Source organism: Oryctolagus cuniculus, chromosome 17 (assembly GCF_964237555.1).
Source record: "Oryctolagus cuniculus chromosome 17, mOryCun1.1, whole genome shotgun sequence".
In the NCBI taxonomy this organism is placed as follows: Eukaryota; Metazoa; Chordata; class Mammalia; order Lagomorpha; family Leporidae; genus Oryctolagus; species Oryctolagus cuniculus.
In genome coordinates, this window is record NC_091448.1 from 51,702,882 (window position 1) to 51,727,221 (window position 24,340).

A 24,340-nucleotide genomic window follows, 5' to 3' on the forward strand; every position below is an offset into this window, starting at 1 on the left:
AGGCCGGTCTTTTAAAGGCCTGCAACTGGCCCCGAGGCGCCAGGAGGCCCTGGGCGGTCCGCTCACCTACGCTGCCAGGGGCACCATGGGCCGCTACCACATCTGCGTAGCCACCGGGGCCTGGATCTTCTCTGGGTCGCACAACCGCGTGCAGCTGTGGCTGGTCGGGGCGCGCGGGGAGGCGGAGCTGGAGCTGCAGCTGCGGCCAGCGCGGGGCGAGGTCAGCAGGAAGCCAAGAGGGACCCCGGGCCGGGTTTGGCTCATTATGGGTGGGCGGAGAGGGGCAGGAGGCAGGCGGGGGCTTACACTTCCTTCGAATCCCAGAATGGGTGGGAGGTGTGAGGAGCGTCGGGAGCCCAGATCCCAGGCTGGGGCTTGGCCCCCGCCTCCTGCCCGCGACCCTGGTCCTGGTAGCCCCCACTTCCTTCTCCAATGCACGCCCTGTGGTCGACAACGGCTCCCGGCTCCCGCAAGCAGAGGCTCGGGGAGCGTTCGGGGAACGGGCGCCGACTATGGGACGACGCTCAAACTCCGCGGGTCCTCGGCCTCCCCAGCGCGGTGGCGTCCGACACCCACCGGGCAGGCCGCGCAGGGAGCGAGTGATGGGACGTTGCCTTTCGCGGCCTGGGTCCGCTGAGGCATAAGCGAACCCCTCCCAAGTCCTCTCGTCGTCCTCCTCCCCGACCCCAGCCCACACACCCCCCGCAAACGGCCGCCCCCGGGCCCAGCTATGAGCGCGGCTCCCACAGGAGGAGGAGTTCGAGCACGACGTCCCCGAGGAGCTGGGGCCGCTGCAGTTCGTGAAGTTGCGCAAACACCACTCACTGGTGGACGACGCGTGGTTCTGCGACCGCATCACGGTGCGGGGCCCCGGAGCCCACGAGACAGCGACCTTCCCGTGCTACCGCTGGGTGCGCGGCGACGGTGTCCTGAGCCTGCCTGAGGGCAGCGGTGAGCGGGCAGCGCCCGGCCTCCTCGGACGCGCGGGTGCGGCGGGTGGGCGGGCGGGCGCGCGCGCGCTGCGGGCGCTGAGAAAGGTCACGGCGGGTAAAGGGTGGAGACGCCCAGGTGCAGGGCTGGCGACAGGAAGAAGCTCGGGATTCGTGAGGCTGAAAGCCATGTCTGGCGCACGGGAAGGCGGGGAGTGGGGAGTGGGGGGTGGGGGAGCTGCGAGCGAGGATGGAAAACAGAGAAGCAAAGTCCTGGGGAAAAGGAGAGCTCTGTGTGACTCAGGGCAGGGAGGCGCGAGGGGACCACACGCAGCAGGAGATGGTGCGGGAAGGGAGATGCTGTTGCGTGGCTCCCTGGGAGCAGGAGGACACAGGACAAATGGCAGGAGGGGAAGAGTAAGCCACAAATGTTGACTTTTTCTTGGTATGATGGGAAATCCAGACACAGGAGAGTAGGGCTGGCAAGGTTGGAAACAGGATCTATCTACAATGTTGACCCCAAGTATTGACAGGAGAAGGAACAACTCAATAAACACAGATTATGACGGCGAGTCCAACCGAGGTGAAGTCAGGTACAGAAAGCAAACAGGGGCAGGCGCTGTGGTGGAGCAGCAGGCAAAGGCCATACCTGCTTCCCTTAAGGGCTGCGGTTTGAATCCCAGCTGCTCCACTTCCAATCCAGCTCCCTGCTAATGGCCTGGGAAAAGCAGAGACTGCCCAAGTGCTTGGGACCTTTACCCTCATGGGAGACCTGAAAGAAGCTCCTGGTTTCAGTCAGGGCTGGGCATTTAGGGAGTGAACCAGAAGATGGAAAAATCTCTTTATCCCTGTAGCTCTTTCAAATAAATAAATCTTTAAAAAAATTTTAAAAAGAATCTTTGGAGAACAGAGGGAGGTGTGACAACTGAGGTTGAAGGAGCACAAAATTAGCCAAGCAAAATACAGAAGACAAGTGTGAGCACACAGGTGATCCAGACTTTATCAACTTAATGAGGGTAATTTTATTTTTAAGTATTTATTTGAAAGCCAGAGTAGCAAAAAGAGAGAGAGGTCTTCCATCCGCTGGTTCATTCCCCAGATAGCCACAACAACCAGGGCTGGGCCAGGCCAAAGCCAGGAACGAGGAGCTTCCTCTAGGTTTCTTATATGGGTGGCAGAGGCCCAAACACTTGGGCCATCTTCTGCTGCTTTTCCCAGGCCATTAGCAGGGAGCTGGATGGGAAGTAGAACAGCAGAGACTCATGGTTCGAATGATTTTCCCCAACCTTACATATTGATGAAGTGGGCAGGAAGGGGACGATGAGTCAAGGAACAAGAAAAGGTGACAGGCATGAGATTTCCGTCTCCAGGCAAGAGCTGAGGGCTGGTGTCAGTGAGATCAGGAGCGTACGGTTGGCAGAGATGGGATAAATGCACCTGAGGCTCAATCAAGAGGCAACGCCAGAGATAAAAGCATCAGTGCAGGGCCGAGAAGAGGGATGTAACAGAAAACAAGACGAGGACAAGCCAGGAAAGCGCAGGCCCAGACCAAGCTGTGTGGCCAATCATCTTCATGTCTCCCCAGCCCGCCTGGCAGCAGACAATGCCTCGGACATCTTCCAGAAACATCGAGACAAGGAACTAGAGGAAAGACAGCAGATGTACCGGTAACAACCTACCCATGGGCCTCCCAGTCGTCCCACCCGTTCCCTCACACAGCCCCATCAGACCCCCCACCTCCCTGAAGCTTTGTCCCCAATTTCCAGGTGGGCCACCTGGAAGGAAGGCCTGCTCCTGACAATAGCAGCAGACTCTAAGGACGATCTACCCCCCAATATGAGATTCCACGAGGATAAGAGGCTGGACTTTGAATGGACGCTAAAGACAGTGTGAGAGAAAGGCTGGGGCTCAGAGCGGAAAAGGGGTGGGGAGATCCAGAATGGTGGCATATGGGAAAGGGCTGAGGGACAGGCGCAGGAGGCCGTGCCCCAATATGTCTCCCTAGGGCTCTGGAGATGATCTTCAAACGTGTTTACACTCTCCTGAGCTCCTGGGACCGTCTAGAAGACTTCGATCAGATCTTCTGGGGCCAGAAGAGTGCCCTGGCTGGTCAGTGGTTCCCCCAGGTCTCATAACCCCTTCTCATGACCGATGCATCACACACCACAGTCCCCATAATTCCTTGAAAGACAAGACCTCATCCTGTCTGGCCATCTCAGAGGGACTCAAGAATGAAGAGGGCTGGGCACAGGGTAGCAATATGCCTCCTTCCCTGAGGTAGGGTCTGGAGGAGAGCGGTACCAAGGTAGATACCCTCCCTCCTTTACCCCACCCCACAGAGAAGGTTCGGCAGCACTGGCAGGACGATGAGTTTTTTGGCTACCAGTTCCTCAATGGCGCCAACCCCATGCTGCTGCGACGCTCCACCTGCCTGCCCTCTAGGCTAATGCTGCCATCGGGGATGGAGGTGCTTCGCGTCCAACTGGAGAAAGAACTCCAGGTAAGGAGGCTGCAGTAACCACTGATGCTTGATGCAGAGTCCTGTGCTAGAAAATGCTAGAAATGGTCAAATACGTAGGGGGACAAACTCCAAGGAGGTTCCAGCATGAGGGAGAAAGAAGGTGGATTCCCAGCACACAGATGGGGGCCAGCAGCAGGAACGGGCACAGTGACATTCCCTGGCTGATGTCAGTGTTCTGAACGGCAGTGTTTATGGGCCATCAGGGGAGGACAGAGAGGTTTTCTGGAAAAGAGAGAGCTGGATTTGGAAGAGATGACTTGCACATGAGAGTGAGCCTAGGTGGGATGTGTGTGTGCATGTGCGTGTGTAATCAGGGGGAGCTCTGTGAGACACTGGGCAGAGGAGATGAGTTTGAACAAGGCATGGAGGAAGGTTTGCTAAACCGATGCAAGCCAAGAGCAGAAAACAGATCATCAGGGATGAGGTGCGAAGGGGCCTGGCGATCTTGACAAGAGGTCCGTTGATGATGCCTGTGATGCAGACTGGATGGAGCAGGCCTGGTTCTAAACCCGCATCTGCTACCACATTCCCATGCACACGACATCTACCCTCACTAGGCTGTTTACAGTGAGAGGGACTGCAGCAGGTACCACAGCTCTATCCTAGAACTCTGGTGCTGACGGAGGATAATGGCAAGAAGCCAACGAACGTCTTCACACATTTGCACTCTGAAAATGGACACCGTCCTCCTCTCCCCAGAACGGCTCCCTGTTTGAGGCTGACTTTATCCTGCTGGATGGACTCCCAGCCAATGTGATCCGAGGAGAGCAGCAGTACCTGGCTGCCCCCCTCGTCATGCTGAAGATGCAACCCGATGGGAAGCTGCTCCCCATGGTCATCCAGGTGAGGCACCCTGGGCATCTCCCTCCAACACTGTGCTCTGTTCACCACAGCCTCTGCTCCCAGGGATCCAAGCCCTGGCTCACGGCTCCCAAAGCCCATCCTCCCTCAGAGACCTGTCCTCATCTCTTGGCTTGCAGCTTGCTCTCCCTTGACTCACTCAAGAGGCAATACAGGTGCAAGAGCCATAATGGCCCCCTGGAGTCTGCATCCCCATACAGTTCTCCAACTCCAGTGTGCAGCAGAATCTCTGGAAGGGCCTGTGAAGAACACAAGTTGCCACGCCCCACTACCAGCCTGTCCGGTTCACTAAGTCTGGGGTGGGAACCAAATCTGCATTTCTTACAAATTCCAAAATAATGCTGCTGCTGTTTCAGACCACACCGTATTTGCCTTGGACACCCACTGTCCATCTTGAGTATCTTCTTCCTCACCGAGCATTAGCGATAACCTTACACACCCAACTCCTGCTTCCCACTCTGCCCCCAGAGCTCCAACCCCCAGCTCATTTCCCCCAAGCCACTGATAGGACCTCTTACTGGACTCTTTGCTTCCAGCCTTTGCACTCAACCCACCATGATGGAACAGCTATTGAAAGGCAAGGTAGTATGGTTCTTGTTCCTCTTACCATATTATAATCCCTGTAAGATGGGGCTGGCATTGTGGTACAGCGGGTAAATCCTCTGCCTACAATGCCAGCAACCCAAATGGGTGCTGGTTCAAGTCCCAGCTGCTCCATTTCTGATCCAGCTCACTATTAATGACCTGAGGAAAGCAGGGGAAGATGGCCCAAGTGCTTGGGCCCCTGCCACCCATGCAGGAGACCCAGAAGAAGCTCCTGGCTCTTGGTTTTGGCTTGGCCCAGCCCAGGTGGTTTGAGGCCATATGGGGAGTGAAGCAGCAGATGGAAGACCTCTCTCTTCCTTCTCCTTCCCCATAATTCTGGCTTTCAAACAATTACATAAATCTTCAAAATATACATGTATATAATCCCCTGGGAGGCAATCATCTCAGTCTCCTCTGTTGTCCCAAGAATGGTGACCCCGTCACACAGAGTGGGAGGTTACTAAACACTTCATTTCTCTTTCTCCCAGATTCAGCCTCCCAACGCCGACTCTCCCACCCCAACACTGTTCCTGCCCTCAGATCCCCCACTTGCCTGGCTCCTGGCCAAGTCCTGGGTCCGAAATTCAGATTTCCAGCTGCATGAGCTCCAGTATCACTTGCTGAACACGCATCTGGTGGCTGAGGTCATCGCTGTCGCCACCATGAGGTGCCTCCCGGGACTGCATCCTGTCTTCAAGGTACAAGCTCTGCCCTCTGTCTCATTTCTCTCAGACCCAAAGGACAATGCAGCAGCAAAAAACATACGTACAGCTGTTTGCGATTGAAAAGGGGGACAAGAAAATAAGACTTATCAACATCTTGCGAACTGTATTCTAATTAAGCTGAAACTCTTAGCGCTTCACAGGACACACTGTAAGGGGAACCCTCTGAAATTCTTGGAGATCTGATACTCCACAATACCGATGGGATGTTGTCAGTTCAACAAGAACCTTATTCTTGCCCTAGGATAGTTAGCATTTGGCCAGGAAGACAAGAAGTCCCCATAAGAATCAACCAGAGAACAGCAACTGGAATGAGAGTTTGAATTCACAGGGGATCAGGCTACAGGTGGTTTATGGCACTTACAGAGAATGTTCCATCCCAACTCAGACAGCAAAGTAGGAACAGAACAGATTTAAAGGCAAGAAGAGCTGCCCTGCAGGGTTTTTAGACCTGCCAGAGAGAAGGGCTGATAAGGACACACCCTAGAGTGGCGGTTTCAGGAATGAAAAGAATGGCCGGTGCTGTGGCTCAATAGGCTAATGCTCTGCCTTGGGGTGCCGGCACACCAGGTTCTAGTCCCGGTTGGGGCGCTGGATTCTGTCCTGGTTGCCCCTCTTCCAGGCCAGCTCTCTGCTGTGGCCAGGGAGTGCAGTGGAGGATGGTCCAAGTCTTTGGGCTCTACACCCGCATGGGAGACCAGGAAAAGCACCTGGCTCCTGGCTCCTGCCATCGGATCAGTGTGATGCGCCGGCAGCGGCGGCCATTGGAGGGTGAACCAACGGCAAAAGGAAGACCTTTCTCTCTGTCTCTCTCACTGTCCACTCTGCCTGTCAAAAAAAAAATTTTTTTTTAAATATAAATGAGGAATGAAAAAAAAAGACTTGGTGAAGGGATGAAACTATTTTCATCATGTCAGCATGATTTCATCATTTCAGCATGTCAGGGTACAAGGCTGCAGACAGCAAGTTTCTGCAGTACCTGGAAGCTCGCAGGGAAGGTGTGTTGTGCAGTACAACCTAGAAACACAGTAACTTTATAAAATGATGAATTCCATACGTCGATAGATGGAAGGCAGCAAAATAAGACTTGCTTTAAAAATCTTTTCAAAATCTTGATGACACTTTATTAGGGAACATGGCAGAGAGAATATATTTATTTATTTAATTTATTGAGAGAGTTCCAGAGGGAGGGAGAGACAGAAAGAGGTGTTCCATCCTCTGGTTCACTCCCCAGATGGCTGCAATGACCAGAGCTGGACCGATCTGAAGCCAGGAGCCAGGAGCTTCTTCCAGCTCTCCCACTCGGATGCAAGGGCCCAAGCACTAGGGCCATCCTCTCCTGCTTTCCCAGGCCATAGCAGAGAGCTGGACTGGAAGAGGAGCAGCCAGGATATGAACTGGTGCCCATATGGGATGCCAGAGCCACAGGTGGATGCTTAGCCCACAATGCCACAGAAACAGAGAAGTTAGAAAAAGCCAACTTGGGAGTAAAAATGAGGGTTCAGTTTTAAGTATGTGGAGTCTGAAACATCGGCAAGTACATGGCAAGGAGGAAAACCAAACTGTGTTTCTGTTGGAGGCCTCGGCCTGGATCCCTCAAGTCTGACCGATACAGCTGGGACCCCCGAGAAGTTATCCCTTTGGACACATGGACAAGACAGAGACCTGTCTGATTAGCAGAATCCTGGATGTCACTTATCTCACGACGCCTCCTGCCTCATCATCTTCTGCCCAACTCGAGCAAGTGGAAACCTCTACCACACAAACCCCTGTTCCACTCTGCCCTTGCCCTGCCTCCATTCGCCCTCCAGTGGCAAACAGCTGGGCTGTGCTCAGACACACAGGAGGCTGGGCTTGCAGGTGTCCTAGCAGCCACCCGTGCAGGCTGCTCGGCATCCTGAACCTGGCCTCAGTACTCACCAGATGGCCTCCACGGTGGGGTTGGTCAGGTGACGTAACACACTCTTGTGGCACAATGAGTGCTTGCAGTTGTCATTAGAGGCTGTGTGTCCTCAGGCATCTTCTCGCCTTGTGTGGACTCGAGCTTTCTAGCACATTAAGCATCTGTGATGAGCTTTCTGAAAAGTTTCAGACTCATGTGGGCTGCTTTGATAGCTCAACTCCAAAGTGTCACTTGAGCTGTTTCTATGTCCAGTATCAACAAATCAGATGAATGCCAGAATTGCACGCAACCTGGAAGACAAATAGACTAAGATAAGAAACACACACGAAGCTGGCACAACGGCTCACTAGGCTAATCCTCCGCCTGTGCAGCTGGTACTCCGGGTTCTAGTCCCAGCTGGGGCACCAGTTCTGTCCCGGTTGCTCCTCTTCCAGTCCAGCTCTCTGCTGTGGCCCGAATGGCCCAGGTGCTTGGGCCCTGCACCCGCATGGGAGACCAGGGGGAGGCATCTGGCTCCTAGCTTCGGATTGCACAGCACGCTGGCCATGGCGGCCATTTGGGGGATGAACCAACCAGAAGGAAGACCTTGCTCTCTGTCTCTCCCTCTCACTGTCTAACACTGCCTGTCAAAAAAAAAAAAAAGAAAAAAAAAAGAAAAAGAAACACACATGAGACTCAGGTAGCTCTTCAAATGGCTGAAGAAAAGCAGGAGAGAGGGGGCCTACCAGAGCCTGACTGGGTGCAGACAGACGTTGACACAGCTTCTGCAGGTTGCTCAACTGCACCCTTAATTCTGACTAAAAGTACCCTCCCTACCCACCTTCCAAAGAAACCCAACAGTAAAACGACCAAAGGATGAAGATGCAGAGTTTATTATTATTATTTGAAAGGCAGAACTAGAGAGAGAGGGAGAGACAGAAAGAGATCTTCCATCCACTGGTTCACCACTCTCCCCCCACACACACACAAGTGGCCATGATGGCCAGGGCTGTGTCAGGAGTCTAGAACTCCATCCGAGTCTCCCACAGGTCCAAGTACTCAGGTCATCATCTGCTGCCTTCCCAAGCACATTATCAGGGAGCCAGATAGGAAGCAGAGCAGCCGGATTCAAACCCGCACTCATATGAGATGACAGTGTCACAGGTGGCAGCTTAACCCACTGTGCCACAACACTGGCCCCTAGAGTTCATTTTTTCTTTTAAACATTCTTGGTTTAAGATCAATTGATTTATTTGAAAGGCAGAGTGACACGGAAAAAGGGAGAGACAGAGAAATTTTCCATCTATTGGTTCACTCCCCAAAAAGGTCACAACAGCCAGTACTGGGCCAGGCCAAAGCCGCGAGCCTGGAACTCCATCCAGGTCTCCCAAATGAGTGGCAGAGACCCGGCTACTTGGGCCATCATCTGCTGCCTCCCCAGGTGCATTAGCAGAAAGTGGAGCAACTGGGACTTGAACTGGCACTCCAATATGGGATGCAGGTGTCCCAGTCGTACCTTAACCCACTGTGCCACAACATGGGCCCCAGGAAGTACAGTTTGGAAAATGAGTAGAGAGGCCAGTTTAAGCCACAAGGGGGTGAATGACAGAGGAAGGAAGTTTAAAAGAAAACCAGAAGGGTCTGATTCCTAACAGACACCTACACTCGGAGTAGTGGTAGCAATATTTGAGGACACGTCGCTGACACAGGGTCATCACAGCTCCTTGACATAAGAGATCCCATTACTGCCCCCTGTTGACAGACGAGGAGGCTGCTGCCCAAGTATCAGAGCCGCACAGTACAGCGTGAAGTCCTGGTCAGCGGGGCTGCAGAGCACCACTCACAGGAAGTTGGGGAGCACGCGACTGAGTGATGGGAGAAGCCAAAGACCAGCCTGTCGGGGCAGCAGCAGGGAGTGAGAAGCTGGGCGCCCGGCCCTACAAGCAAGTATCCAAGCATGACCCCATTAACCACCCAGCTCTGTCTCCTTGTCCCCAGCTCCTCATGCCCCATATCCGCTACACCATGGAAATCAACACCCGGGCCCGGAGCCAACTCATCTCGGATGGAGGAATATTTGATCAGGTAAGGAGGAAAGGGGGATGGAGCCACCTAAGCCTCCAGCTTGCTGTGACCCTCCACTACCCGCAGGCCCCCGGAGCCGCCGGTGTAACGTCCTGACCCTTAGACTCACGGGCCCAGTGCCTTTTACAGCCTCGACTAATCTGAAACCCCACCTCCAAAGCCCTCTACAGGATGCCAGGGTTCTCCAGCCCTGCTTCCATCTTTCAAGAGCTGTCGCCTCTCTTGTCCCAGGCAGTGAGCACAGGTGGAGGGGGCCATGTGCAGCTGCTACGCCGGGCAGTGGCTCAGCTGACCTACCACTCCCTGTGCCCTCCTCACGACCTGGCTGAGCGGGGCCTGCTGGGAATCCCAAGTGCCCTCTACGCCCACGATGCTTTGCGGCTCTGGGAGATCATCACCAGGTGAGTGAGAGGGAGCTGAGGACTAGGGGGCGAGGGGGAGGGAGGGGCTCTGCTTCAGGTCAGCACGGGGCAAAGGCAAAGGGAGAAGCAGCAGCTCCACACAGGAGGAGCAGAGGGCACGGCGCAGGGGCCAGACGAGGGACAGTGAACAGACACTGGGGTGCGTCAGAGAGCAGAGGTGAGGAAGCTGTGGAGAGAGCCAGGGAACTGAAGAATCAGGACTTTGTCAGAAAGGAGAGAAAGCAACTGTGCATGGGGAATTCTGAGGATGAATGACCCGCATTTCCTGCTGTGACACCCTGTACCCTGGTGTGTTGAAAGGGTAGGCAGTGTCCCCAAAAGGCGGGTCCCCTGGCACAGGAGAGTCAGCTGAGCAGAGGCCCCAGAGGAGCAGGGGTCAGAGGCTGTGGCCTTCTACTCTCAGAGCTCGGCTCCCTCCTCCTCTGGGCAGGTACGTGGAGGGCATCGTCCTCCTCTTCTACCAAAGCGATGACGTCGTGAGGCGTGACTCCGAGCTGCAGGCCTGGTGTCGGGAGATCACTGAGGTGGGGCTGTGCCAGGCCCAGAACCGAGGTAAGATCTGACCCAGGGACGGGAGCACTGGGGAGACTCCACCAGAGCCCTTCCCAGCCCTGCCCCTCTGGGGCCGGGATGCCACCCTGTCACCACACCCCTCACTCAAGACAGAACAGCTTCTGAATCCCACTCACACCTGCTAAGACTCAACCCCAGGGACTGTGCTCCTGGGAGACCCTGGTCCTCAGACGCCACTCTGCCCTACCCCTAGGTTCAGCTGCCGTAGTGTGGCACTGGGCGAGCCAAGAGTTTCTGCCTGGGGCCTGCTGGGGCTCACATTCTCTCTCGCAGCTCCCTAGTTTTCTACCTGAGGCTTTAAACAAGGAGATTTTCCCACCCCGGCTCTCCCTTCCTTCTCCTCCCGCCTGCTGCTGTCCAGCACACACTGGCCACAGTACAAGGTCATTTCTAGGTGCCAACTGAGTACTGTCCACGCTTTGGCTCAAACCCGAGCTCAGGACCCTGACCCATGTGTGGGGCTCAAGTTTCTTCGGGCAGTCCAGCCTCCCTCCCCACCGCCCCCGTCCCAGATCTAACCGCTACCTTTAGTCCCGCCAGGCCCCATGCCGTAGTCTGTGGAGAAGAAACAGCCTTTCCCGAGCTCTTCCTAGCTGCGTGCTCTCCTCTCTGACACACAGGGGCCAACCTGCTCTGCTCTGAGTCACCCTTCAGCCCCCGCCCTCACCCCGAATCCCATCTTCTGCCTCTACAAACATTTACCGGGGAGCCACTATGGCCAGGCCCTGCGGATGCCGCCAACACCTGTGCTCTGGTCCCCAGGGGCCACGTGTCCCCAGGACCCCTTCTTCTTTCTTCCTCTCCCGGGGTGTCTTTGCCCCGATAAATATACTGTCTTAGTCAGTTTGGCTGCTGCAACAATTATCACGCCTGAGTAGCTTGTAGACAACAGAAACGTACTTCTCCCAAGACCAGGGTACCGGCACGTTCCAAGTTCTGGTGAGACAGCCCACTTCCTAAAGCAGCGCATGGCACAAAGCGAGCAAGCCGGCTCCCTGGCCTCTTCTGAAAGCCCCCTCATGAGGGCTCCGCCCTCCCCACCCCAACGCCTCCCAGGGTCTCCACTTCCATCACCCTGCCGGTTAGACTGCAACATGTGCATCTGGGAGGGACCTACAGGCAATCCTAACACAGCACACGTTAACTGTAACCTCCACTGACTGCCTCTCATCCTGTCCCTCCCCAGCTCTTCCTCAGTTCTCACAGTTCCCCTCTAATGTCCTCCACAGACTTTACAGAGGAAGCTTGCTAAAATCAAAACTATCTCGGGTTAGTCAGTAGTCAGGAGCTTGAGTTCAAGGTCAGACTGTGCCTTTGCCCTACTAGGCAAAACTGACTGGCAGTTCAATCTCTCTGGTCCTTGATTTTCTTATCTAATGACATTTGTTACACTTAACTAAAGGGATTGTTGGGGCTCTGGGTAGGTCCAGTGACCTCCACCTACAAATGAATGGCACGAGGTCAACCTTGTGAGAAGCTCCTCTTTATCAGTTACACCGGAAATCCACGACTTCTCTTATTCCCACCTTACAACTCAGAGACTTAAAATTCCCTGTCTGGGAACAAGAGGAAGCATCCTAAATTTGCAACTGCTTCAGCGCCTAACTCTTCCATAGTAACAATTCATTGAGTGTTTATTACCTAACAGGTGATTTTGATACATGTTATAGGTGACACAAACTGAGCTTCTGAGAGGTTAAGTAATTAGCCTAAGGTAACCAAGCTCTAAGGCATTGAACCAGGATTGAAACCTATGTCTAATGCAAATGTATCTAAGTAAATGAACGAATCAGTACACACTAATCAATTCTAAAACATGGACACCCCAAGACATCAGCCTGTACGTCTCTCTTAGCTACAGCCTCTAGCTGGTGTTCTTTCCCACCCAGGTTTCCCCATCTCCTTCCAGTCCCAGACTCAACTCTGCCACTTCCTGACCATGTGTGTCTTCACGTGCACAGTCCAGCATGGGGCCATCAACCAGGGCCAGGTATGGGCAGCTGAGACCCCAGGTCCCTGCGGGCAAGCAACTGGACATCTAGACCTTTGGGAGGCGCACAGGAGAGATGCGGGTTCAAATCCTAAGTATCAGGGTTCTAGGGTTTCAGTTTCTTCCTACAGCTGGACTGGTATGGCTGGGTCCCGAATGCCCCATGCACAATGCGGATGCCCCCACCTACCACCAAGGACGATGTGACAATGGCTACGGTCATGGGGTCACTGCCTGATGTCCGGCAGTCCTCTCTTCAGATGGCCATCACGTGGCATCTGGGTCGCCAGCAGCCAGACATGGTGAGAGGGGGTTCTGGGGAGAGGGAGACGAGGGCAAGAAAGGAAACATGAGAGGGGCTGGCTCTAGGGGCTTCTGTCTTCAGACTAGAAACTCACTGACCTCTTGTTCCGTCTCAGGTGCCTCTGGGGCATCACAAAGAAGAATATTTCTCAGATCCCAAGGCCAAAGCTGCGCTAAGCCAATTCCAAACAGATCTGGAAAACTTTGAAAAAGAGATCACAGCCCGGAACGAGCCCCTTGACCTGCCCTATGAATACCTGAAGCCCAGCCGCATAGAGAACAGCATCACCATCTGAGCTGGACGGCGCGCCCCCAGGAGGACGGGCCTCTGCGTCCTGAATGTTACCTGCTTTCCCAACTCCGCTGCCGGGACTCCGGGTCCTCCCCCGGGTGAGCCCTCGACATCAGCAGTGCCTAGTCAGGGGGACACTCAACTCTGTAAAGGACAGAGTGAGATTTGGGGCTTTGTAGACCACACAGTCTCCATCACAACTTCTAGGCACAGACGATACAGAAACAAACAAGTGTGGTTGTGTGCCAATACAACTCGATTCATGGAATACACCAATATATGACCTTCACAGGTCTCCAAGCACTCATACTTAGGTTTATTCAGCCATTTTAAAATGAAGCGGGGGGGCTGCTGTTGTGGCACAGTGGGTAAAGTTGCCACTTGCAACACCGGCATCCCATATGGGCACCGGTTCCAGTGCGAGCTGCTCTGCTTCTGATCCAGCTCCCTGCTAATGGCCTGGGAAAAGCAGCAAAAAGATGACCCAAGTTCTTGGGTCCTCGCCACCCACGTGGGAGACCCAGATGGAATTCTTGGTGCCTGGCTTCCACTGAAGCATTTTGGGGAGTGAACTAGCAGATAGAAGATGTTTCTCTCTCTCTCTCTCTCTCTCTCTCTCTCTCTCTCTCTCTATATATATATATATATATATATACACACACACATATATATACATATATATGTATATATATACACATATATATATCTGCTTTTCAAATAACTGAATAAATCTTTAATAATAGAATGCAAAAACATGTTTTAAATGTGCTTTGCTTCAGGGATGTGCACAAGTTACAAGGTGAATTTGGCCCTGGTAGCCTGCACTAACTTGGATCTCTGATGGTAATTCCAAAACACCCAAGAGCTTGGGGGTGGGGTGGATGGCGGTACAGGGAGAGTCAGAGAAATCAGCTACTTCCATTTATTCTCCTTTCCCAGGAACTAGCTAGTTGCTTGGTGACCAGCTTACAAATTCCTGACCCCTATTCCTCCCATTCATACATGTACTCCCCAAAGTCCCTGAGTAAGAGTGGTGCTCCTGGGGCAAAATAAAAACTTTGGCCTCAAAATGCCTTCCCTCCCTAGACAGTCCCAAACAGAAAAGATAACAAAATTCATGTTTCAATTCCACTTTCCCAGCCCCTTTAATACCCTGGGAGCTCCACGTGTTTCCCAAATTCCAAGTTCTCTTTCACAACCATTTCAAAAACAGTATGTAGGAGCCAGGGCTATGGTGCAGAGGGTTAAAGCCCAGCCTTCAGTGCTGGCATCCCATATGGGTGTCGGTTCAAGTCTCAGCTGTTCCACTTCAGATCTAGCTCCCTGCTAATGCACCTACGAAAGCAATGGCAGATGGCCCAAGTCCTTGGGCCCCTGAACCCACATGGGAGACCCAGAAGAAGCCCCTGGCTCCTGGCTTCAGGATGGCCTAGCTCTGGCTGTTGCAGCCATTTAGGGAGTGAACCAGTGGATGGAAGGCCTCTCTGTCTATACCTCTCTATATAACTCTTTCAAATAAATAAAATAAATCTTTAAAAATTAAAAAAAAAAAAGTGTGTGAGGACTGGCATTGTAGCATAGCAAGTAAAGCCATTGCATGCGATGCTGGCATCCCATATGGGCACCAGTTCAATTCCTGGCCGCTCCACTTCTGATCCAGTTCCATGCTAATGGCCTAGAGAAACCAGTGGGAGACAGCCCAAGAGTCTGGGTCCCCACCACCCAAGTGGGAGACCTGGATGAAACTCCTGCTTCAGCCTAGCTCAGCCTTGGCCGCTGCAGCCACTCGGGGAACGAACCAGTGGATGGAAAATCTCACTCTCTTCCTCCATCTCTGACTTTCTAATAAGTAAATTAAAAAATGCAAACCAATATGCTACCTATTTTTAGACACTACAATTATAGGTCATTTATTTTGTTCTGGTCCTTTACCCTAACTAGTACTTTCCACAATTTTGTATTAAAAAATATAAAAACAAACAAGAAAAAGCACAACACTCAGTCACACATCAAATAAGGAGAAAAACTTTGCTATTTTTTTTACCATGCTCAAAAACAGCATCGTTGAAAAAGTAAGGTAGAGATATAGTTTGGTTTTGGAAATCTGTTTTAATAGTGTAAGATTTTATAAAATATTTAAAAGACACAATGTAGAAAATGGACATCAAACACATTAGAGTTATTGCCTTTATGTAGATGGAAGGAAAATTATGGAAAAGGGAATAAATGAATCACTAAATGAAATAGTGAGCTGTTCTAATAAAGTAATAAAATTCAAAGTCTTTGTATCATTAGCAAGTATACCCCAGCCTGGACTGAAGCAAATAAAATTGTAATTTTAAAATGAAAAAAATAAATTAATTAATTAAAAAAAACAAAACCTGTATGTACTAAGTTACTCTAGATGAAGACAGTATTTCTCCATTTGGTCTTTGGGGTCTCAGGACCAAATGGTCACTCAATTTTACTGTGGTCATTGTCCTCATAATAATGGATACAAGTTCACTAGAAAATTGTGTGCTCCAAGTCTCCCTAACCTTCCTGAAAAACTGGTACAAATCTGTCTCTACCAAGTATGCAAACGTTCCTTTAATATCTCATCCCCGACCTTACTCAACCTCTGACCCCTCCCTTTGCTTACAGCAGGGGGCAAGGAGACATTGCCGTGTACCTACCCCTACCTCTGGTGCAGACCGCAGGGCTGCTCACCCTCACAGCGTGCTCACGGGGTCTGCTGCTTTCCCTACCCCATCCTGAACTATACCGCACCCAAGTGTGATGCTAAAAACGCTAACAGTATCCTAAACGCGGCGTTCTAGCCACGACAGCACGCTGAGCCTCAGGAAGGGGCTCCGACCCCCTTTCTCTGCGCCAACACCTATGTTCAAGGGGGGAGGTGAGCAGAGCTGGGAATGGCCTCTCTCGAAGGGAATCCCTGTCTCACTTACCACTTCCCCTGCACAGATATCACCCGAAACTTAAGTGTCTGAGGGGAAAACTAGATGACTCCAACCCTCGGGTCACAACAGCCCGAATTCCCGAGCTCTGCCACCGTCAGTCTCTCTCCCGAAGCCTGGCTGCGGCTACTTCCTCGTCACGTGACGGCCAAAGTTGGTCACGTGGCGTGGCGGCGCCTACCATTCCAGCCTGGGGAGGGGGAGCCAAGACACGAGACTCCTGCTCTTGCAATATTTCCGAGCTACACGGGTCACGAAGGGACTCTGGAAAGGCTACTCAAGTTTCAGAGGCCTCCTTCTCGCGCCGAATTCCCTAGAGGACCCCGAGCGTCCACCGCCTGCCGCCCCCAGGAGGGTGGTTGAGGCCGGAGGCCACGCCCCCTAGGCCGTCCTCTGCCGCGGGAGCCCCGGAGCGCAGCTCGCTGGCCGCCGGCGCATCCAGGGCTTCTTACCGCCCCTCTGTTCGGCTTGCTCCTGGGCGATCTCCCGTTCCCGTCTCCATGGCGTCGCTCCTGTGCTGTGGGCCGAAGCTGGCCGCCTGCGGCATCGTCCTCAGCGCCTGGGGAGTGATCATGTTGGTGAGGGGGCTGCCCAGCGTGAATCGGTGGCGAGCCTGCGGGGCCGAAGGCTAGGCAACTCCGGGCCTGGGCCAGCAGCAGGCAGGATGGCGGGGCTGGTGCGAAACGAGACCGAACTGAGGCTGCAGAAGAGGGAACTGGAGCCTAGCGGGTGGTGGGACTGGAGCCTAGAATGGGAGCTGGGGTTGGGGTCCTGAGAGATGCTTGGGTCGAACGGAGGGTACAGGGCATAAGGGGTGCTCGTTCCCGAAGAGGGTAGCGGGCTCCACCCGCCCCCACTTCCAGAAGAAATGATTTGAAGAAGTGGCGGTCCTCCCTCACGTCTTCCGCCCTGTCCCGTGAGGGTGACGCTTCTGGGGAGGAGGACAATGTGGGTTCCTGGGAAAGCGCTTGTCCCATCACCCGTCTCGGCATCGCCACCGCACGCCCTGTTCCAGGCGGCTGAGTCCGAAGCCGGCAGCAGCCGCCCCTAATCCTGGTTCATTCTGGTCCATCCCAGGCCCAGGTGTTGTGGCAATATTAGAAATAGAAGGGGTTTAGGGGGTAACCAGGAAGTCAGGTGCCTGAGTCCTACAATCTACCCATTCCTTTTTTTTTTTTTTTTTTTTTTTTAAGATAATGCTCGGAATATTTTTCAATGTCCATTCTGCAGTGCTAATCGAGGACGTTCCCTTCACGGAGAAAGACTTTGAGTAAGTAGTCGGGTGGGGAGGTGGGCAGGTGGCTAAAGTCTGACTTAAGGGCGGGATGCTTGGGGGCGCTGGAGGAAGCAGCTGGCCAGCCGTGTAGGGGTCAGGCCTCAGCGGCCATCGTACGCCCAGCTCAGTCCCCCTCTGCAAAGCGGGCACTGTGGCACTCGCCCCGTAGGACTGACAGCGAGGCGCACAGGAACTGCGCCGTTGAGTGTTGGCTGCTATTAACGCTCGCCGTTTCTCTGCCTAATCCGCGCCTCCAGGAACGGCCCCCAGAACATATACAAGCTTTATGAGCAAGTCAGCTACAACTGCTTCATCGCCGCGGGCCTCTACCTCCTCCTGGGAGGCTTCTCTTTCTGCCAAGTCCGGCTCAATAAGCGCAAGGAATACATGGTGCGCTAGAGCAGGGTCCCTGCTGCCCTCGCCAGCCCCGTCCTCTATTTATAAGACTCTCCCCGGCCCAGGTCACTGGCGCGCTCTGCGGGACTGGGTGCCCCCCACCTCGGCCAGTCTTGAACCCCTGTCCGCCGGCCTCTGGCAGCCCCAGCGGAGGGAGCCTGGGTTGGCCGCCCCCTGGCTCCCCAGCCCTCCCAGCCTCGTCCCGTACCACAATAAAGAGAAGCTGCTCTCTTAAAACTTGTGTCTGTGCTTGCGTGAGGGGGCGGGCCGGAGGTCAGACTCAGACCGGGAACCCCGACCCCCGGGCGGAAATGGAATGGGGCTGACCGGAAGTGAGGCGACGCCTTCCACCACTCCTTCCCTCGGCGCGCCCGGGCGGCCCCAGTGACTGCGGTCGGTGAGGCGGGAACGGCAGGGCTTGGGCCAATCAGCGGCGGGGAGGGCGGGACTTCCTGCACGGAGCCCGGAGCGGCGCGGCAGCCAGGCTCCTTCCGTGGTCCCGGCTCGCGTGGCGGCGGCGGCGGCGGCGGCGGCAGCGTCTCCCTGAGGAGGTGCGCGGGGCCATGACGTCAGCGTCCACAAAGGTTCGACCTCCCTCGCGGACAGCGCTCCCTGGCGGCCACGGGCGGGCGGGTCCCCCGCTTGGCTCCCGGCTCTTCCGCCGCGGGCGGGGGGCGGGCGGGAGCCGAGCCGGGGTGGGGCTAGGGGCTCCGGGCGGGCCGGCGCGGGGGTGTGCGCCGGCCCCCTGTCATGCTGCCCCGCCCCCAGGTCGGGGAGATCTTCTCTGCGGCGGGCGCCGCCTTCACGAAGCTCGGGGAGCTGACGATGCAACTGCATCCCGTGGCCGACTCTTCTCCCGCGGGGTACGTGAGCCCGGGCTGGGACGTGGACGCTGAGGGCGGACGCTCGGACTCCACGCGGACGCGGACCCTCTCTAGCGCAGGGACAGCGGTTAGTTTCCCTGTGGCTGGCACAGCCGGAGCAGGTGTTAATAAGTGATCGTCGAGTGAGTGAGTGACAGATGCAGACAGGCCCCGCCCCGCACTACTTCCCCGTCGTACCCCCGCCACGACCACCCACTCCCGTTCCTCGGGCTGCTGCAGACTGCTAGGGTGCAGGTTGCGAGGCTTTCACGTTGATGGGAGAGAGAGGTGGTCCGAGGTGTCCCGATTTCCCGCAGCCGGGGGGTCCTCCAAGCTTTTCTTCTCCTTACAGAGGGCCTCTCTATGGATCCGTGACCGGGGCCCCAGAGACCGGGAGGCGGCGACTGGCCGGCTGTGGCCCCGCCAGCCGGCTCGCTCCACGCCTCTCCCCATTCTGCTGACCCCTCTCCCCTCCCGACAGAGCCAAGTGGACGGACACCGAGATAGAGATGCTGAGGGCTGCTGTGAAACGATTTGGGGACGATCTTAATCACATCAGCTGTGTCATCAAGGAACGGACCGTGTGAGGGAGGGAGGCGGGCAGAGAACGGGGGGCGGGCCCTTTTCCTCCCCTCACCCTTCCTTCCACCCTCATCACAAGTCCCTTGCAGCTCCGTGTCCTCCCTTGAGGACTGCAAACACACAAGGATGGTCACGTTGGTCAGACATCCCAAAAATGCCCTGGCAATGAGGGCCTTCCAAGAATCTGATTTCAGGTTGTCTGAGAGACACGATCACTGCATTTGACCCACAAGGTTCCCTGGGTAATCCGACAGATCTCTTGAGATTCTCCCACAGTGTTTCCAGGAATATTGCGGTTCTGAATATTGCTTGGGATCTATGAATAAGTCTCCATCTTACCTGGTGGCCCTCTGCAGCCACACCTCTCTCCCAGGAGAGACTCAGGAGGGGTGGGCCTTTCCCCGTACTCAATTCAGGGAGCCCACTCCTCACATCCATCCGCCCGGTGTGAGGGCAAAGCTGCAGGAAAAAGAACCCCACCAAAAATTCTTGCGAAGAGGCTCCCTCCTCCCCCACCCTCCCCACTTGGTGATCACTCCTTCCCTAACCGGCTGTCTTCTCTTCAGGGCTCAGATAAAGGCCACTGTGAAACGCAAGGTGTATGAAGACTCTGGCGTTGCGCTTCCAGCTGAGTCACCCAAGAAAGGGCCCAAGAAGGTGGCCTCTGGGGTCCTGTCGCCTCCCCCGGCTGCCCCCCCGCCCAGCAGCTGCAGCGTCCCTGACGCCGGGGCCCCCCCTGTAAAGAAACAGAAGTCCGGTGAGGGCGGTGGAGTCGCTGCCTCGGCGCGAGAGGTCCCATCTGAGGCTCAGTGAGAGAACTGGGCCTTGGGCGAAGCAAGACAGCTCTTCCGCTCCCTCTGGCTTCCTCTCCCCTGGGTGGGCAGAGGGGGAGGGGGTGGGGCGGATGGGGTGAGCACAGAACTCGGGGTGGTCGGGAACCTAGAGCCTAGCTTGTGCCCCCCTCGCAGACGTGACGCTCAGTGCTCTGAACGACTCGGACGCCAATAGCGACCTGGTGGATATTGAAGGGCTGGGAGAAACTCCTCCGGCCAAGAAACTCAACTTCCACCAGGGTAGGAGTCCCCCTCCTCCCACACCAGCTGGGGGCGGGGTAGGATCTCAGCAGGAGCCCTTCCCTGTGCACTCTGCCGGCCGGGCCGGGACACTGTCTCAGAGGCCTACTTGGGGCCCGCTCCATCTCGGTCTGTTCTCCTTCCTGTTCCAGACAGCCTGACCCTGGGTTCTGGCCGCCTAAAGACCTGCGCTGAAGCTCCTTTGCTCTCCTGCTGACCTCCCACCTCCGAGCCCTCTCACCGTTCGCCTGGACCTGTGGATCGCCTGGGACTCTGAGCGAGGCCTGCCCGAGAGAGGCGCAGAGGCTGCTGGGGCTGGCCGCCTGGCTGGTCCTGGACGAGCATCCGCCCCAAGCCCTTTGACCTCTGTCTGATGGACATTTTTATACAGAAAACAATAAAGATTTGTCTCTCAGCTTGGTGCTGTCGGGCTCACGTTATTAACAGGAGAGGGCCATTCCCTCTCCTGGCCTCGGCCCTCAGGGGCCCAGCCCCTCCCAGTAGCTCTCGCCACCCCGCCTGGAGCAGCACAGCCAATATTGGCAGACTCGCCTCCCGGTGCCAATATTTCTGTGCTGCTAGAGCCAGGGGAGCTGGGTGTAGGCAACAAAGACTCCACTTTGCTCTCTGGAGCCAGGACGTAGTCCCAGGGCCTCTGGCAGGCAGAAGTCCTGAAACTTCCCTGGGGATTTTAAAGGGCCTGTTTGCAGCGCATTCATCACTGCCCCCCCCCACACACACACACCCCACCACCACCACCACGTCATGAGAAGTTTATCACAAGGCCCCAGATGTTTTTTGAGTCACTTCTCCAGGGTGGCCTCCCAGGGCCAAGCCTCGGCGGTGCCTCCCCCACCCTCGCTCTAACACCACAGTGTGGTTTGGACGTGGCCACAGTGCCGTACAAACCACAGTGTGCTGCTGGGGCGGGAGCAGGATTCGGGTGGGTTGAGAGGAAGAAGACACAAGGCAGCGCTGTGAAGACCCCCATACCACCAACCTCCAAGAGCAGCGAGAGAAGTTTACAAGGCAAACATGGCCCCCAGAGATGATGGGGGCAAACCAGGCACAGGAGTTGGGACGGCAAATGGAAAGAGGGACACTCGTAGGATTGGAGCCATCTTCCCATTGTGGGAGCTCTGCTCAGGGGATCCCCAGGGTTGGGGCGGAGGCAACAGGGAATGACCAGGGACACCAACAGTCTGCCTCCGACTCAGCCAGGCCAGGGACCCGAGGCTTCCTGTGTCCATCCCTCCCTCCCCGGGTCAGAACCCAGGAGGAAACTAGAAGAGACTCGGGGCCAAGGACAGCAGGGTTGGGAGCTGGCAGTCCAGAGGTGGTGGGGCCGGAACACGGTTGGGAGAGGGGGGCCGGAAGTTGCCCTGGGCCCTGGGCCTGCCACAAGATGGAGGCCAAAGGCAGGAAATGGAGGCCAGGGGGAAAGGGGAGCAGCAGGGCCCAGGAAGAGGGCCATCTGGACCTGGGGGGCCAGCAACTCAGCCCCCAGTGCTGTTGCCAGTCCCCGGGGCCCCCCCGGGGCCCGAGCCCCAGCCCCACAACGCCACCCATCAGCCATCCACCAGGCCCAGGCAGGCGGGCCCACCCCAGAGAGCCACGTTTAAGCTGAGACAAACATGCCTCTCCCCACCCCCCACCCTAGGCCTTCCCTCAGCCTTTTTCTCCTGTCCAGGACTCGATTTTTAAAAAGCAACCCCCATCAAAGGATCAAAATCCCTTCTGCAAGTCAGAATCATCCCCTGTGGAACCCAAAAGTGATCAGCCCATATCCCATGCCACCCTTTACTGCCCCCCCGGCCGACACACCCCCCAAAACTCTTAGCAATCTAAAAGATCTAAGATGGTGTATGTAAGATATCTTTTTAGGCACCCGAAGATGCCGGACCACTCCCCAAAGACCCCTGCCTTCGCCACATCAAGCCCTGCCAAGGTCTTCTGCACCTCACCCCACCCTCCAGAGCCCCCAACTCACACAGCTGCCCCCGGCTCCCACCCTCGGCAGAGCCTTTGTGGGGGTGAGAGAGAAAGCAAACACTATCCTAACAGCTAGGATGTTGGGGGGCCCTACGGTCTCCGCCTTTGGTTTCCATCTTGGGGGCTGCAGCTTAGGGGTACAAGAGAAAGCCTCTCCGATCGTCCCCCCAATTCCCAAACTGACAAAGCCAACCCCACCCCAGCACGCACCTCCAAACCTCCCCCCAACCGCCACGTCTCTCCTGAAAACAGGGGACACTTTTTCCTCCCCACTTACCTCAGCTACTCTCCCCTGAGATCCTGGTCCCCTATTTTGAAAGGAGCAAAATTTGGGGTGCATCCCTCACATTTGGGGTGCAGGAGAAAGGAGCCGCCCCAGTCGCATCGCTGGCCTCCTTCCTCTCGGCTGGCTCAGGGACTGGGGAGTGCCCTGGGGAGGGGGGACCCCCACAAGACAGCTCTGGGGGGGTTCCTCCACTCCCAGTCAGAATTGGGGACACCCCCCCCAAAACCCGTCCCAGCCCATCCGTCTCCAACTCGGCGGGAGAGGCAGCTGCAATGCCCCAGTCAGATTCCCCCAACACTACATTCCTCACCCCATCTAGAGGGGTCCCGGGGCCCCCAAAAAATCCCCAAAAAATCTAGGATGTTGGGAGGACGGTCCTGGACTAGCTCCCCAAATTTGGGGTCCTCAGATACCCCCGTTTTTTCAGGAAAATTCCGTCTTTCGCCTGTCTCCCGCCAGCCCTGCTCTGTCCCGATGCCAATTTTGGAAGTCACTCCCTCCCTCCTCCTCCCCGTCTCTCCAGGCCCCCCCGCCCGGGGGCTAGGGTCCAGGACACCTGGCTTCCAGACCGGGGGGCACTCCTCAGAGGGCTAGGGGCCAGGAGGTCAAGCTATTTGCCCCAGTCTCGAGGAAGCAGGAAAGTCCGATCCTCCCTCCCCTCCCCCCGGCTGGTCTCGGTGGTGGTTTAGGAAAGCCTGGAGGATTGGAATCTGCCATTGCTGTTGCACAGGCAGTTTTTTTTCCTTGGGTTGGGGGGGTGGGCGGTGGGAGGGAGAGAGGGGAGGAGAGCCGAGGAGAGCGGGACCCAGGCGGGAAGAGCTGGCCTGGCTCACCCTCTAGCCCCTGCCGCCGTGGGGAGCCCCTCCCCCCTCATCTCGCCACACTCTGCTTTCTGTTTGGGGCTGTTATCCTGGAACATCAGGGCAGGAGATTCACCTCCTGAACCCCACCACCGCCCCTCCTTGCCACAGTTCCAACAGCATTGCCCTGGCCAGGGGTGTCCACTTGACCAAGAGACACCCCATTTTCTTCCACCTTCCCTCCAACCGAAGTGGGTGCCTGTAATAAATCGGGGTTCGGAGCCTGATACCACTTTTTATGCTCAGATCAATCGAGGCCATGTAGCGATTAAGAAGAGACACTGCACCCTTCTCAAATCTCGCCCTTCAAGTCCTAGGCTTATTTGGGGGTTCACTAATGAAAGAAAGTTCTAGAAGCTGGAGTGAGCAAGCCATAAGCAAAAGACCTCCCAAACCAGAATCGCGCTCCAAATTAAGTGAATCTCCAAATTGGTCTCCCCTTATCCATCCATTACCTTCACCAGATGCACCCAAAGAGGGGCAAAGCATCCCCAACTAAGGACACCCCAAAACTCTGGTCCCCCACCCTGGGGGCCCTCACCTTGTTTCCGCTCTGGGGATACATCGTGGCTGTCCACGCATACAAGGAGAGCCTCCCCTGAGAGTGTTTCCAGGACATTCTGGAACTTTGCTCCCCACTTCCCACACCCCCATCCTAGAAAGCCTTCAAACGTGCTCTTAGCATCCTACTGTGTTCCATTTCAGACTAAAATCCTGCAGATGGAAATCATGTTCCTGACAACCTTGAACCTGAGCCTTGACATTTATGTGACACCCCAAAACACATGGCACCCCAAAACCCCCAGCAGTACTCTGGCTCTCCAGAGATGGGGAGATAACAGACAGAGGTACAGTCTCCCTGTTGTGGGGCTCAGAGCCCCCAGAACTAA

The 24,340-nt window shown here is 55.6% G+C and overlaps 3 protein-coding genes, 1 long non-coding RNA gene and 2 other non-coding genes across 15 annotated transcripts in view; 3 read left to right on the forward strand and 3 right to left on the reverse strand.

The window, feature by feature from the left end:
• LOC103351478 (uncharacterized) overlaps window positions 1–16,265 on the reverse strand; it is a 109,326-nt gene extending 93,061 nt beyond the window's left edge. Inside the window, exons 1-3 of one of the 3 annotated variants that reach the window (XR_011383642.1) lie at window positions 16,114–16,265; window positions 7,539–7,811; window positions 5,450–5,667 (exon numbers count right to left, since the gene is read on the reverse strand). This is a non-coding gene — a long non-coding RNA (uncharacterized lncRNA). Of the gene's footprint in view, window positions 1–825; window positions 963–5,449; window positions 5,668–7,538; window positions 9,821–16,113 lie in introns of those variants that run through there. The other 2 variants (XR_011383643.1, XR_007911422.2) reach the window with 2 other exon arrangements.
• ALOX12 (arachidonate 12-lipoxygenase, 12S type) lies at window positions 2–16,258 on the forward strand. Of its 2 annotated transcripts, none has more exons than XR_007911417.2 (14): window positions 2–220; window positions 750–951; window positions 2,515–2,596; window positions 2,696–2,818; window positions 2,935–3,038; window positions 3,269–3,429; window positions 4,150–4,293; window positions 5,385–5,594; window positions 9,499–9,585; window positions 9,817–9,986; window positions 10,438–10,559; window positions 12,490–12,570; window positions 12,702–12,872; window positions 12,990–16,258. XR_007911417.2 is itself a non-coding variant. In XM_002718820.5 (14 exons), the coding sequence occupies exons 1-14, from the start codon at window positions 86–88 to the stop codon at window positions 13,167–13,169; spliced, it is 1,992 nt and encodes a 663-aa protein (XP_002718866.2). In that variant the 5' UTR covers window positions 4–85; the 3' UTR covers window positions 13,170–16,258. The 2 variants fall into 2 exon arrangements, 1 of the variants encoding a protein (XP_002718866.2); XM_002718820.5 differs by having other exon boundaries at window positions 4–220; window positions 12,470–12,570.
• A 49-nt stretch (window positions 16,266–16,314) lies between the features above and the next one.
• RNASEK (ribonuclease K) lies at window positions 16,315–18,031 on the forward strand. Its single transcript, XM_008270821.4, has 3 exons — window positions 16,315–16,700; window positions 17,316–17,392; window positions 17,656–18,031. Exons 1-3 carry the CDS (start codon window positions 16,623–16,625, stop codon window positions 17,795–17,797), a joined length of 297 nt encoding a protein of 98 aa, XP_008269043.1. The 5' UTR covers window positions 16,315–16,622; the 3' UTR covers window positions 17,798–18,031.
• A 77-nt stretch (window positions 18,032–18,108) lies between these two features.
• On the forward strand, window positions 18,109–20,727 carry BACC1 (BPTF associated chromatin complex component 1). Of its 7 annotated transcripts, none has more exons than XM_017349026.3 (6): window positions 18,109–18,378; window positions 18,563–18,657; window positions 19,139–19,240; window positions 19,806–19,996; window positions 20,208–20,312; window positions 20,469–20,727. In XM_017349026.3, the coding sequence occupies exons 1-6, from the start codon at window positions 18,358–18,360 to the stop codon at window positions 20,471–20,473; spliced, it is 519 nt and encodes a 172-aa protein (XP_017204515.2). In that variant the 5' UTR covers window positions 18,109–18,357; the 3' UTR covers window positions 20,474–20,727. The 7 variants fall into 7 exon arrangements, 4 of the variants coding, with proteins under 4 accessions (XP_017204515.2, XP_008269044.2, XP_069917401.1 ...); XM_008270822.4 differs by having other exon boundaries at window positions 18,134–18,378; window positions 20,465–20,727; XR_007911418.2 differs by having other exon boundaries at window positions 18,207–18,378; window positions 19,806–20,048; window positions 20,465–20,727.
• A 102-nt stretch (window positions 20,728–20,829) lies between these two features.
• On the reverse strand, window positions 20,830–20,893 carry MIR195 (microRNA mir-195). The gene has a single exon (NR_162569.1). It is a non-coding gene; the product is annotated as a microRNA mir-195 (primary transcript).
• A 281-nt stretch (window positions 20,894–21,174) lies between these two features.
• On the reverse strand, window positions 21,175–21,236 carry MIR497 (microRNA mir-497). Its single transcript, NR_162662.1, has one exon. It is a non-coding gene; the product is annotated as a microRNA mir-497 (primary transcript).
• Between the last annotated feature and the right edge of the window lie 3,104 nt (window positions 21,237–24,340).

Excerpts from the sequence above, each read along its gene's own strand:
- ALOX12 (XM_002718820.5), top strand. The coding sequence starts at position 86 with ATGGGCCGCTACCACATCTGCGTAGCCACCGGGGCCTGGATCTTCTCT. Across the intron at positions 2,597-2,695 it reads GAAAGACAGCAGATGTACCG|GTGGGCCACCTGGAAGGAAG; the intron begins GTAACAACCTAC and ends CCCAATTTCCAG. Across the intron at positions 5,595-9,498 it reads GACTGCATCCTGTCTTCAAG|CTCCTCATGCCCCATATCCG; the intron begins GTACAAGCTCTG and ends CCTTGTCCCCAG.
- BACC1 (XM_008270822.4), top strand. The coding sequence starts at position 18,358 with ATGACGTCAGCGTCCACAAAG. Across the intron at positions 18,658-19,138 it reads GCCGACTCTTCTCCCGCGGG|AGCCAAGTGGACGGACACCG; the intron begins GTACGTGAGCCC and ends CCCTCCCGACAG. Across the intron at positions 19,241-19,805 it reads GTCATCAAGGAACGGACCGT|GGCTCAGATAAAGGCCACTG; the intron begins GTGAGGGAGGGA and ends TCTTCTCTTCAG.
- RNASEK (XM_008270821.4), top strand. The coding sequence starts at position 16,623 with ATGGCGTCGCTCCTGTGCTGTGGGCCGAAGCTGGCCGCCTGCGGCATC. Across the intron at positions 16,701-17,315 it reads CCTGGGGAGTGATCATGTTG|ATAATGCTCGGAATATTTTT; the intron begins GTGAGGGGGCTG and ends TTTTTTTTTAAG. Across the intron at positions 17,393-17,655 it reads TTCACGGAGAAAGACTTTGA|GAACGGCCCCCAGAACATAT; the intron begins GTAAGTAGTCGG and ends CCGCGCCTCCAG.